General features: G+C 36.7%; 2 protein-coding genes across 2 annotated transcripts; one reads left to right on the top strand and one right to left on the bottom strand.

The window, feature by feature from the left end:
- Positions 1–1,391: 1,391 nt before the first annotated feature.
- On the top strand, positions 1,392–3,867 carry LOC113129889 (elastase-1-like). The gene is made up of 8 exons (XM_026306102.1): positions 1,392–1,450; positions 1,712–1,809; positions 1,971–2,071; positions 2,374–2,499; positions 2,747–2,883; positions 3,047–3,189; positions 3,323–3,472; positions 3,692–3,867. Exons 1-8 carry the CDS (start codon positions 1,411–1,413, stop codon positions 3,701–3,703), a joined length of 807 nt encoding a protein of 268 aa, XP_026161887.1. The 5' UTR covers positions 1,392–1,410; the 3' UTR covers positions 3,704–3,867.
- Positions 3,868–6,804: 2,937 nt separating this feature from the next.
- On the bottom strand, positions 6,805–9,666 carry LOC113129891 (elastase-1-like). Its single transcript, XM_026306104.2, has 8 exons — positions 9,579–9,666; positions 9,189–9,286; positions 8,927–9,027; positions 8,500–8,625; positions 8,116–8,252; positions 7,810–7,952; positions 7,162–7,311; positions 6,805–6,957 (listed from the first exon to the last, which is right to left on the bottom strand). Exons 1-8 carry the CDS (start codon positions 9,616–9,618, stop codon positions 6,946–6,948), a joined length of 807 nt encoding a protein of 268 aa, XP_026161889.1. The 5' UTR covers positions 9,619–9,666; the 3' UTR covers positions 6,805–6,945.
- Positions 9,667–13,869: the final 4,203 nt, after the last annotated feature.

Below are 13,869 nucleotides of genomic sequence, written 5' to 3'. Positions count from 1 at the left end.
AACCAGTGGGCATACCTTAAAGAAAGGGGCAGGTGTTTTCAGTGACAGCTATGTAGAGATGTTGAAGTGTTCTATATAGGTACAAGAATGACTTACAGTAAAAAGAAAGAATGTGCTGCTGATGAAAACACATAGCACAGATATTTACAGTTGTTAGCAGGAAAGCAGAGTAATCAGGAAGTAAATCATATTTAAAAGTTTCACTACTATCGTTTCTTGTCAAAGAGTTCCACTGACATTTCTGAAATCTTCTGAATATTAGAATTTATTTCTCTTTCTCTTTTATACTAGGTCACTAGTAATTAAAAGAAAATTAAAAAGGTGTTGTATTCGTGTATAAAAATATAACGCTCTATAGATTTTGATGAAATGAGAAACTTGAGTTGTGTTGACTGTATTATAAAGGGCTAAACCATTTTTTTTGCATTAAAGGAGGAAAAAGTTAAATTAGTAAGATAAAAATAAATTTATATGTGACTCTCAACCAGGATGTTTTTATCTAAAGTTTTCATAACTATGTATTTTTGACCAAATTTTCCAGCTGATTATTTACGGGTTAGTGAACTCCTTTAGGCCCTCCACTGACAGAGTGTCCAAGACAGTTGACCTAGTGATCCCCTGATGTCAGGAGCCCTGACTGAGAGACAGCCAGGTCAAGTCACAGTTTATTCATACTGAAGAAACTTTCACTTTGACTTTGTATTTATAACTGTCCAAAATAAGGCTGACATGACCCATTATACTTTTTGCTAGCTCAAAATTACAACACATTATCACTTATTATTGCATGCTTTAATATATTGCGTTGTTACAGTGCATAACTTTGTGTATTGAATGATGCATGGTCAAAAAAAGATAGTAGGTGATGTGTAAAGTCATCTTCAATATGTAGGTTTCCATTTTTATATACAATATGGTCACAACATTCATTTACTCCAAATTGATATGGAGATAATATACAACTATATAACTTCAAAGCTACTTAAATTTTTCATCTTAACACTTTTTGCATGTAATTGCATAATACTTGATGCCAAGACCATGGAAACCTGTTTTCAAATAAATACTCTGAAATGTATTCAAAAATATATTTTTCTCTTAAACACATTGCCCAAAATAAATGCGGAGGACTTTTTCAAACTACTGTAAATAAATTCAAACATGGCTCATGTCATCCAGATATAGTTGTTAGTCTACACAACATACTTTATTCTGAACCATTTCCTATAAGTCAAAGCAGGAAGTATGCAGTAACTTACTGCAAAAAACACCTGTGTGTGACAGACCTCAGGTACATACCTAACTATTGTCACAGCCACACCTTTCTGCATCAGCTGATGGTCAAACTGAGGTATAAAAGAGGGACAGAAGCATTTGGTCCTTGCAGAAACATTCTGAAGCACTACAGACATGCTGAGATTTCTGGTGTTGACAAGTCTTGCAGCCATAGGTAAGAAAATGACAGCAAACACTATGCACTATAGTCTGCATTATTATTTTTCTGTCTTATTCACTCTTTTGCACTTAATTCTGAGTCAGTTCATTTTTATTTTAGTTAACACACAGAAGCTCCTGAAAATCTGACCTACCAGCACATCTCCTGCCTTGTTTTTGCATTTTCTCTTTCTGTCAGTGGAAACAAAATAATATTGTGTGCTTTCTTGTACACCATTTATAAATCATGATTGACATTTTGAATATTTTTTACCAGTGCTGGCTGAGCCTGCGTCCCAGCCCAAGTTCCTGGAGGACATTGTTGCAAGGGTTGTGGGAGGTGAAGTAGCCAGACCCAACTCCTGGCCCTGGCAGGTAACCTACAGTAACACAATGTCAATGATTACATTCATCTTTAACTCACATTCTCAGCAGAAAGAATATTGTGTAGGGAATGTGCTAATACAGAGCCAATAGATTTACAAATCAAACTTCCAATGTTTTCATACAAACTCATATCTATTTTCCCCCCTTAGATCTCTCTTCAGTTCCTGTCTGGCGGCAGCATCTACCACACATGTGGAGGAACCCTCATCAGGAGAGGATGGGTCATGACTGCTGCTCACTGTGTGGACACGTGAGTGTTTATGCCGTTATATCTTTGACATGGCCTAGTCCTGAGCACTGGGTCGCGACAGGACATGGAAAATGTTTTTTTGCACAGATAAACACTAATTGCATTTTAAAGAGACATTACTATCCTGCATAGAATAATGTTTAATGAATAAATAGGTCTGCATGTTTTTTTTATGATATAATATTCACTTTCCTGGTTAAAGTGCATAGCTAAGAAAACTTGACTTACTGCATGTTAGCAAGATGTAAAATATTGTTTTTCAACAGATATTTTCAGTTTTTTTTTTCGTTGCATGCCCACAGCTCCAGGACCTGGCGTGTTGTTCTTGGAGATCACAACCTCATCGCCAATGAAGGCAAAGAGCAGTACAAGAGTGTGAGCCGTGTCTACATCCACCCCAACTGGAACAGAAACAATGTTGCTGCAGGGTAAATATTGATATATGTACATCAACATATCATAGAATCTATTTTGTTATTTGTATACACATAATAGAAAAAAAAACATGACTGAAAAATTTTATAGCACTTCTCACATACATTCATAGAATATGCCACCCAAAACAATTTCCACTGAAGAGAGACAACAGCCTACTGTTAAACAAGAGATTTTATGAGTCAAAAGTCAGAAGATGTATTACTCACTGAACAGACCCCTTGATGTTCTGACCCTCAGGTGGGACATTGCTCTCCTGCGTCTGTCTTCTGATGCCACTCTCAACACCTACGTCCAGCTCGCCAACCTGCCTCCCACTGGTCAGATCCTGCCCAACAACAATTTCTGCTACATCACTGGATGGGGACGCACCCAGAGTGAGTTTGACACTTTGATCAATTTACATGTTCAAAGCCAGTATTCAGTTCAGTACTTCAATGCAGTAATCAAGCTATCTGTACACAATGTCACAGCAGTGTATGATCCTGCTGTCACAAGGTTTATCACAGTTGTACGATGTCTTATTTCTGCTGTCCCCAGCTGGAGGACAACTGTCTGCTCTGCTGAAACAGGCCTACCTGCCTATTGTTGACTATCAGACCTGCTCCAGCCCTTTATGGTGGGGCAGCACTGTGAAGACCTCCATGGTCTGCGCAGGTGGCAGCAGCAACTCTGGTTGTAATGTGAGTCCATCACTATGGATGTCCTTCAATGTTGTTCATCAAAGTGCATCACTAAAGTTCATACCACTTTCCAACAATCCATACTTTAAAGAGGTTCTTTTTGTTTTTTGTCAAATGTTTTCTCTAAATGCAGGGTGACTCTGGTGGCCCCCTCAACTGTTATGTTGGTGGACGGTGGGTTGTCCACGGTGTGACCAGCTTTGTGTCCTCACTTGGCTGCAACACCTACAGGAAGCCAACTGTCTTCTCCCGGGTCTCTAACTACATCAGCTGGATGAACAGCGTCAGTATTTAACACTAACCCATAGATATAGTTCAATCACTGTAGGTGTTCAATTATTTGAGTTAATGTTTGTGTGTTTTAAATTCGAAAGATCTAAAGATTTAATAATGAATTTTATTCATTTATTCATTCATTCCCTTAAGAATGCATCAATTTGTGTAGTGTTTTGTTCAGATTCTTGAGGACAATCAGAAACTGATTCATTTCTCGTTTTTCCAGATCATGGGTTAAGAAGGATGATCTCCATGAAGATGCGAGAAGACTGAACTCATCTCAGTTTCTGACCAAATTTATCAGAATCAATTTTCCTCTAATTTTGTATTTCTCTAAAGCTCTTTGAATTACTCTGTGTATGAACTGTGCTATACAAATAAACTTGCCTTACTTCTGATGTGCATTTGCCTCATCTCATTTCTTGTGATGTATTTCCTCATTTCTTGTGATGTATTTTTGCATGGGATACAAAACACATTGGTAATCTTAACAGTTCTAAAAGCCTAAGTGTGATTTAAGTGCAGTGGTTCTTCAAACATAAACTCCAGTAGTTGTTTTCAGCCTGCTAATTTAAAGTCATTTTACTTATTTCAGATGATTTTAGTTACTAAATTGTTTTGAAAACTCTGCTGTTGCACTGTAACACATGGGGATCATTAAACACAGATTCCAGTGAAGCTGTGAACATGATGTAAAAGTGCTTTATATTGTGAATGGTCAACAAAATATGTAATTGGACTGTGACAAATGCAGAGTCTGAAGGTAGTAGCCAAATTACCTTACATCTAGTGATTAAAAATACATAGTTGTGACAACTTTATATAAAAGCATACTGGTTGAGAATCACATACAACATTATTTTTATCTTGTTAATTTAACTTTTTCCCAATTCAATGGAAATAAAATGGTTTAGTCCGTTATCATACTACAGTCAATATCCTGCTGCTGGATCCAGAGCAGCTCAGTTGCACAAGCACTTACATTAAAACTCATAACAGTAGAAAACCAGTTTTTTCCTCCTAACTAAGTTGTAACTAAGTTATTCTACTTTGACATTGACAACCACCATTTTTCTTCCCATAATTGTTTTAAACTTTTATCATGAAGAAATATTTGGACCTATATAAAACGCACATCAGGGGTATTTTTCTCCCACTTTTTTTTTCTTTTCTGTCTTTCATTTAAAATTCTTATTAGGGATGAACAAAGACAGGTTTTATTTGTCCGTCTGTACAGAAGCAGCCCTCATCTTTTCAGGAAGGTGATTAAAGATAATTATTCAATTATTAATAAAACAAAACAGCTCTGTTTGTCAGTCCACTACTTTGTTTCACACTACAACTGTTTGTATCCTGGATTTATAATAACAGAAATGTAAAATGAGTGTTATATTAATGTGTAAAAATATACATAAGCTCATTATATCAGTGTATTGTTTTTTACTGCATATGCATTACATTATAGAATGATCACTGTCACATTGTAGTATGTAGTACTACTGTTTATGTAGGTATTTATTCATTTGTTAGACTACTATTCAACCTTATGATAAAGGATGTTATCTTTTTTTTGTCTATCTCTTTATTAGATTACTGCTGACTTCCCCATTCTAATGGAAAGAAGGAGGAAGATTACGCTCATTGCATTGAAATGTTACAGAACAGGCAGGACTGTCTAGAAATGGAAAGGTATGGAAAGACAATCAGGAAGTGGTGTGATTTTTTCCTTTTACAATTTATTTCCTGATCACTCCTGCCAGCAGCACAGTCTTTAAATAATTCTATTCCCTAAATGGAAACACTTCAACATCTCTGCATAGCTGTCACTGAAAATACCTGCCCCTTTCTTTAAGGTATGCCCACTGGTTCTGGTACATTTCTCTGCAAAGACCAAAAGCTTCCTCCTCCTTTCCAAGCAGAATGGGCAACACAGGAATAGCCAGAAAGACCTAGAACAGCTGAGGCTGATGGGAATGAAACAATCACCTGATTGAAAGATGTCCCTTTTGTGAGACACAGCATCTCAATTTGGACCACTGTGATACAAATAAAGAGAGATAGACCAACATTTCCATCTCTACAACACATCTTCTGCTGACCGAATCATCACCAGAGCTCCATCCTCACATCATATCACCCCTGTCCTTAAACAACTTCACTGGCTCCCCGTTTTTTTTCCGTATAAACTATAAACTCCTCCTTCTCACCTACAAAGCCCTCCACTCTCTAGCCCCACCATACATCACTGATCTACTACATATCTATTCTCCACCTCGTACTCTCCGCTCCTCCGGTTCCACTCTCCTCTGCAGCCCTACGGTGCACCAGGCCACCATGGGCGCTAGATCCTTCGGCCACACTGCGCCCCGCCTTTGGAACGTTCTCCCTTATGGCATCCGGTCGTCTCTGGACTTATCAACTTTTAAATATTCGCTCAAAACTTATTTGCTCCGTCTAGCGTTTTCCACCTAACTCTCTGAACTTCTGATCTGTTGACCTCCAGCCTGTGATGTTCTACTACCTCTGCTTGTTTCATATTGTTTCATATTGTTGCTCTGACCTCTGGGTTTCTGTGTTTCAATCTACTTTATGCTGTACATGGTCCACTTAGATACTCTACACCTTTGCCTTTAAATTTTGTCCCTCTGTTTATGTGTTGCTGTTATTGTTGTTTTAATGCACTCTATGTATTTCATGCTGTATGCTTTTGTCATGTCTCACTGTAGACCATTAGCATCTCACTCTGTCTCATGTCCTTCTGCTGTCAATTTCAGTAACTTAATTCAGGTCCCTCAGCGCACTCTAGTGGCTAATGTTTATAAAGCTAAACCAGGAAAAGTTGGTCTCTTAATCTCTACCAGTTTGAACTTTTCATAATAACTGAAACATAAAGCAGTTTGCAGTCCACTCATGGAGGCAACTCCCCCAAACTTTACACACTTTTACCAACCCAGGCCCTCATGCAGGGGACTGGGCAGGTCACTGTTACTTACAGAACAGTTTTAAAATGCAATCCAATATCCAATTTTAGGCCAAAGTTTGACAAAATTCTCTTTTTAGGTGTAAACGTTTCAGTGAAAGCTGTTTAATGAGCCCCATGTGTTACAGTGACTTTTGAAATCTATTTAGTACTGAAACTCATTTGAAATATATAAATTACTCTTTAAGTCAGTTGGCTGAAAAAACTTGAATAGTTCATTTTTGCAGAACCACTCTTGTACTTAAATTACACTAAGGCTTTTAGAACTGTTAAGATTATTAGGTGTTTTGTTTCCAATTACAAAATACATCAGAAAAAATTGTGGTGAGGCAAATGCACATCAGAAGTAAGGCAAGTTTATTTGCATAGCACAGTTCATACACAGAGTAATTCAAAGAGCTTTAGAGAAATACAGAATTAGAGGAAATTTGATTCTGATAAATTTGGTCAGAAACTGAGATGAGTTCAGTCTTCTCTCATCTTCATGGAGATCATCCTTCTTAACCCATGATCTGGAAAAACAAGGAGAAATGAATCAGTTTCTGAAGAATCTTAGTAAAACACTACACAAATTGATGCATTTCTAAGGCTGAATATGTGCATATAATGGATTATGAAATCTTGCAGTTACTGCATGTAGCCTGATTTTTAAAACACAAATAAGGTAAAACCTACATTGACTGAACTATATCTATGGGTTAGTGTTAAATACTGACGCTGTTCATCCAGCTGATGTAGTTAGAGACCCGGGAGAAGACAGTTGGCTTCCTGTAGGTGTTGCAGCCAAGTGAGGACCCAAAGCTGGTCACACCGTGGACAACCCACCGTCCACCAACATTACAGTTGAGGGGGCCACCAGAGTCACCCTGCATTTAGAGAAAACATTTGACAAACAAAACAGAATCAAAATGTCAACTTTTAAAATCGAGGATTGTTAGAAAGGGTCACTCTAAAAAGTTGTCAAGATGTTGAGATGTCTCCATATTCTGGCTTACCAGGATCAATTTTCAAAGTCTGTTCACATGTAGTGGTAAAAAAAATGTTCTGACTAGAAGAAGCTGTGTGAAATCAGATAAGTGTACTCAGGTGATGTCACTTGTGTCAGTGTTTGGAACTGAAAAAAAAAATCTAAAGGCATGAAATATGAAAGATTAGAAAACCACTGCCAGCAGTCGAGTTGCCCTGTGGTTGATGTCGGTGTAAGATTTTAACAAAATAGAGAAATATATTATGGCGCCATAAAAATATAAATCTTTTGAAAACTGTCCATCATTAGTTCGACTTGTAAGGTTTAATCAGTGAAGTAAGTTTTAGGAAAATAAATACTAAGTGGTAAGGTCCATTCTAAGACCTCATGGACTCACATGGCAACCAGAGTTGCTGCCACCCCCAGCACAGACCATGGTGGTCTTCACAATGCTGCCCCACCATCCAGAGCTGGAGCAGGTCTGATAGTCAACAGTAGGCAGGTAGGCCTGTTTCAGCAGAGCAGACAGTTGTCCTCCAGCTGGGGACAGCAGAAATAAGACATCGTACAACTGTGATAAACCTTGTGACAGCAGGATCATACACTGCTGTGACATTGTGTACAGATAGCTTGATTACTGCATTGAAGTACTGAACTGAATACTGGCTTTTAACATGTAAATTGATCAAAGTGTCAAACTCACTCTGGGTGAGTCCCCATCCAGTGATGTAGCAGTTGTTGTTGTTGGGCAGGATCTGACCAGAGGGAGGCAGGTTGGCGAGCTGGACGTAGGTGTTGAGAGTGGCATCAGAAGACAGACGCAGGAGAGCAATGTCCCACCTGAGGGTCAGAACATCAAGGGGTCTGTTCAGTGAGTAATACATCTTCTGACTTTTGACTCATAAAATCCCTTGTTTAACAGTAGGCTGTTGTCTCTCTTCAGTGGAAATTGTTTTGGGTGGCATATTCTATGTATATATGTGAGAAGTGCTATAAAATTTTTCAGTCATGTTTTTTTTTCTATTATGTGTATACAAATAACAAAATAGATTCTATGATATGTTGATGTACATATATCAATATTTACCCTGCAGCAACATTGTTTCTGTTCCAGTTGGGGTGGATGTAGACACGGCTCACACTCTTGTACTGCTCTTTGCCTTCATTGGCGATGAGGTTGTGATCTCCAAGAACAACACGCCAGGTCCTGGAGCTGTGGGCATGCAACGAAAAAAAAAACTGAAAATATCTGTTGAAAAACAATATTTTACATCTTGCTAACATGCAGTAAGTCAAGTTTTCTTAGCTATGCACTTGAACCAGGAAAGTGAATATTATATCATAAAAAAAACATGCAAATGTATTTATTCATTAAACATTATTCTATGCAGGATAGTAATGTCTCTTTAAAATGCAATTAGTGTTTATCTGTGCAACCAACATCTTCCATGTCCTGTCGCAACCCAGTGCTCAGGACTAGGCCATGTCAAAGATATAACGGCATAAACACTCACGTGTCCACACAGTGAGCAGCAGTCATGACCCATCCTCTCCTGATGAGGGTTCCTCCACATGTGTAGTAGATGCTGCTGCCAGACAGGTACTGAAGAGAGATCTAAGGGGGGAAAATAGATATGAGTTTGTATGAAAACATTAGAAATTTCATTTATAAATCTATTGACTCTGTATTAGCAAATTCCCTACACATCACTTTCTCTGCTGAAAATGTGTGTTAAACATGAATATAATCTTTGATGTTATGTTTCTGTAGGTTACCTGCCAGGGCCAGGAGTTGGGACTGGCTACTTCACCTCCCACAACCCTTGCACCAATGTCCTCCAGGAACTTGGGCTGGGACACCGGCTCAGCCAGCACTGGTAAAAAATATCAAAATGGAAATATATAGCTTTCACAAACCTTCACAATATTATGTCATTTCCACACAGAAAAAGAAAAGGAGAAATCATGGTAGTGTGTGTAATGGTAGATCCAATGATGTGGAGCTGCTGTGTGCTGACTAAACTAAAAAGTAATGTCTCGTTTGATGCAAGACAATAAACTGACTGACTAAGTATAAGAGAGGGAATGAGAGAGAAAGAGAATATTATATATATATTATATATTATATAACTATCATTAATGTGGTGTGTGCTGTCATTTTCTTACCTATGGCTGCAAGACTTGTCAACACCAGAAATCTCAGCATGTCTGTAGTGCTTCAGAATGTTTCTGCAAGGACCAAATGCTTCTGTCCTTCTTTTATACATCAGTTTGACCATCAGCTGATGCAGAAAGGTGTGGCTGTGACAATAGTTAGGTATGCACCTGAGGTCTGTCACGCACACGTTTTCACATACTTCTTGCTTTAAGTTAGAGAAAATGGTTCAGAATAAAGAATGATATGTAGACTGACAATTTTGTAATGTGATGAAATATGTGTCCATTTGAAACAGCATGAACTAATAAAGTAGTCATTAGAATACATCTTTCCATGATCTTGTTCTCTGTGACTGAAAAGTAGTAAAACAATCTGATCACAGTGGTGAAAATAGAAACACAGACACTCAAGAAGTCTTTTCTGTCTTTTTTGGATTATTGAATCATCATGTATTATTGCAGAAAATTATGCACTATAATGACACAATATATTAAAATCATTCAATGGGACACACTGTAAACTAGCATGTTAGTATGTTAAATTGCCTCATTGGGGAAAGTGACAATTAGGCTAACTTGTATGGGGTATAGAATCTGTCAATAAAGAAGTATGTGTACAAATGAATTCCAAATATTCTCTTTTTAATACCACCAAAACTTAAAAATACAAAGTCAAATTTTATGTGTACACAAACTTTCAGGACGTTGTGTTTCTAAGATATCTCATTTACTAAATGAACCAACCAAAAAACATATTATTCTTTCAGCACCTCATGTTTGAGATTTCTGGCTGTATTTTTACATATGTCAAAGTATGATTACAATAGAGTTTATTTCTGTATATGACTAGAATTCAAGATTATAATAAACAATATGTTATTATCTTTTCCATTTCTTTACTAGATCACTGCTGACTTCTAGTTTTTTTGGAAAAAAGGAGGAAGTTTGTGCTAATTACTGTGCTGCTGATGATGCAGACCAAAAACATTTACAGTTGTTGACATGAAGGCAGGGTGATCAGGAAATAAATCATAAAGGCAAAATATTACTGGAATAAATTATGCTACTTCATTATCGTTTTTCTTGGGAACATTTTCCATTGTCTACAAATAACTGTAGACAAAGAACTGTAGACAAACTGTGGTTCCTTTGATGTCCATGCTTAACAAAAAGAGGCTGCCTATAAAGTTTTTGTGGATTAACCTTAAAACAAATTTTAAACACTGAAGCTACACAAGCTGAGTATAAAAAGACTGTCATTGGTCTAATACAATACAATATACTTCTAGTAACAAATTTGAAACAGAAGGATTGAAGAGGGGGAGAAAAAATAATGAGAGGTTTGGAAGAAGGTGCTGTACAGCAAGGAGATTAACTGGGTACCTATGATAAATAAGGTTTGTCTCATAAAATAAGACTACAGACTAAGACATATAGTATGATCACAAGATTTAGTAAACACTGGACAGCAGTTTTTCAATTTACTTTTTACTCCATATGTAAAGTACTCCAAAGTACTCCAAAGTATAGAATTATCACAGTTACAAATTAGTTGTATGTTATAGGAAGGTATTTAGGTGTTAAAGACTAAAATATACAATGCCCTCATTTTTTAATCTCTTTCTTAGATAATTGTTGAGTTGGATAATATGTTGAATAGGATAACAAACTAAAATATACTATGCTCACACTATTTATTAAACACTGGATAACACTACTTCAGTTTCATTTTTATTGCATATGTGTCAAAATGATCACAGTTACAAAATAGATGTGTTTTCAAGGAAGGTATTTGTTTGCGTGTTAAAGATTAGAATGAACAATGCCCTTATCTTTTCCATGTGTCTCTCAGATTATTATTGAGTTGTCTAATCTGAAAAACAGACAGAACATTATGTTCGTTTCAGAGAAATGTTACAGAACACGCAGGACTTCCTTTAAGGAAATGATGGGTACAGTATGTCTGATGACAGCTATGCAGAGATGTTGACGTGTTGCATGTAGGGACAAGATGATCTTAAAAAAACACTGCTGCTGCTTTACAGTTCCTGCAGGCAGGAAGAGTGATTAGAAAATAAATCATAAAGGAAAAATGAACACTACAATAAATTACACTGCCTCCTAAGTGTTTCTCTTCTAAAAAATATTCTATTGAATTTTATTAAAATCTTATTACTTTTTAAAATCAAATCAAATGTATTTATATGGCACTTTAAAAAAAACTTCCAGTTCAGCAAATTGCTTCACATGTACAGGAGATCATAAGATATTTGAAAATTAAATATAATCAAAACAAGAAAGAAAACAACACTATAATACCAAAAACATTCAGTCATCATTTAAAAAGAAAGTAAAAGACTCAGCTTTGTGTTAAAAACTAAGGAAGATGAGAACAAATCAGTAGCTGCTCTAATACTGAGAGGTAGACTATTGCATAGTTTTAGGAGCTGCAATAGCAAAAGCACTTTATGGTCTTCTTTTGATATCACTTTGACTCAAGTGCTTTAGCACTCTGTCGTGAAGGTGACCTCTTTCCAAAAACAATAAAATATCTAAAACACATTGGAGTCTCAGTTCATTTCAGATTCTTCATAGAATATTGAGGTTTCTCAGACTTTCCACAACTTAAAATGCAGAAAAAACTCAAAGCAACTCAAAACATTTAATCCTCATTTTGATACAGACATTTGGTGTTCTGTGCTGAAATACCTGTATATTTTGCCTCATTTCGTGGCACCAGAGCCTGGGGTGGCACCCATAAGTGCCATTTCAGGTGCTGCAGCATTTCAAGAGGTGACGTGGGAGTTTTGAATGGCAGCCTAAGGTGTTACAGTGTTACTGTTGTCCTCTTCCTTGTTTAACAAGAGGTTGACACAATGGTGATTTCATCAAGCAACATTATGATAAGTGCACCCTGGTGGTTGTGTGGTTGAGCAGAGTCCCTGATTTTTTGTATGGGGCTGTGTAGCAGTAGACTGGCAAGAGTGCCCATGTGGACTTCTGTCCACCCAAACATTTCAACCAGAAGTTGTGACTGATTTATGTACATTAAATAGCAACATGCAGTTAGCTCCGTATGTCACGAAGGATTCCACTCTGAAAAAAAAACCCCAAAAATCAAACGAAACAAACAAATGAAAGAGGTAGATGTGGCTAATTGCCAGCTGTAGGGCTGACTCTAGGCCTCTTTTTCAACTTCAGACGTCCAATGAGTAGGATATATAGATGTAGCCTATATAGTAGTTGATATATGGTCAACTACTTCTGTGAGGATCTTTTTACAATCCTTGTTTTCCAAAAACAAAAGTGAAATGTTCAGCTGGTGAACTCTTTTCAAATTCTTCTACCCAGCACTGTAGATCCTGCTTGGCTTGTTGCTGTTTGGGTTTATCCATGAAGAACCTCAGGAATTTATATTTTTCCTTTGAATGCAATAATTTGGTACCAATCAGCTGCAGCCCCGCTGCCCCTCAACAGTATGTTTTGCAATTTAGACAGAAGTACGTTCAAATTATTTTGTGTATACTTATTGAACCCCCTAAAATCCTCCAACATTGTAGAACATACATTACATCATAAGCACAGAGATTTCAGTTTACGTTCTCAGTATTTAGGTGTAAATACAGCAACATGTTGACATAAAAACTGGCACTTTTTGTCTATAAAACTGAAGACCAGATTCTAATTCAGTATCTGAAGTGTAAATATTGATAATCACAATGAAGGCACCAAAGCCTTTGGTGTGTTGTACTGTTTTTCCTACTTTCTTGACTGATTTATGACCTGGGTATAAATACTAAAACTCGTCACTTTCTTATTTTTAATGTCATTATTCCAGTAGAAAATTGTATCTGAGATGTTTTATATGACCTGCATACATAAGGATGAAGGGCAGTATTTATTTGGACGTTGTTATTTAAGGATTCCACCACAAGATGGTAGCATTGTTTTGTGTTTGTATATGTAAGTATTTTCTCACCTTATCTGCATCTTTGGTGTCAGTAGCACTGATGGAAAATTTGTATATTTGTATTAAAAATAACTTGTACTTTAAATAATAATAGGTCAACTTGGCCACAAAACCACTAAGCATGCCTTTTGCATTAAAAGTTGCTATATGTACTTTATCGTCTTACTATATTTTGTTTAAAGTTAAATTTGACCTGCAACCAAACCTTCTGCTTATTTATTATTAAGCTTATTACTCCTTCATTATTTTCATTATGGTCCATTTTCACTAGTCCATAAGCATCAACAACATGTTTTAGAACAAATATTATTTTGTTAGAATAATGTCAGA

This window comes from Mastacembelus armatus, chromosome 5 (genome assembly GCF_900324485.2).
Source record: "Mastacembelus armatus chromosome 5, fMasArm1.2, whole genome shotgun sequence".
NCBI classification, from domain to species: Eukaryota; Metazoa; Chordata; class Actinopteri; order Synbranchiformes; family Mastacembelidae; genus Mastacembelus; species Mastacembelus armatus.
The sequence above is the reverse complement of the archived record's forward strand: the minus strand, read 5'-3'. Positions and strand labels throughout refer to the sequence as shown.

What these genes read in the sequence shown, in the direction of transcription:
- LOC113129889 (XM_026306102.1), top strand. Translation starts at nt 1,411, where the DNA reads ATGCTGAGATTTCTGGTGTTGACAAGTCTTGCAGCCATAG. An exon ending in GCTGCTCACTGTGTGGACAC is followed by an intron (nt 2,072 to 2,373) that starts GTGAGTGTTTAT and finishes GCATGCCCACAG; the next exon opens with CTCCAGGACCTGGCGTGTTG. An exon ending in GCAGCAACTCTGGTTGTAAT is followed by an intron (nt 3,190 to 3,322) that starts GTGAGTCCATCA and finishes CTCTAAATGCAG; the next exon opens with GGTGACTCTGGTGGCCCCCT.
- LOC113129891 (XM_026306104.2), bottom strand. Translation starts at nt 9,618, where the DNA reads ATGCTGAGATTTCTGGTGTTGACAAGTCTTGCAGCCATAG. An exon ending in GACAAGTCTTGCAGCCATAG is followed by an intron (nt 9,287 to 9,578) that starts GTAAGAAAATGA and finishes ATTTTTTACCAG; the next exon opens with TGCTGGCTGAGCCGGTGTCC. An exon ending in AGAAACAATGTTGCTGCAGG is followed by an intron (nt 8,253 to 8,499) that starts GTAAATATTGAT and finishes TCTGACCCTCAG; the next exon opens with GTGGGACATTGCTCTCCTGC.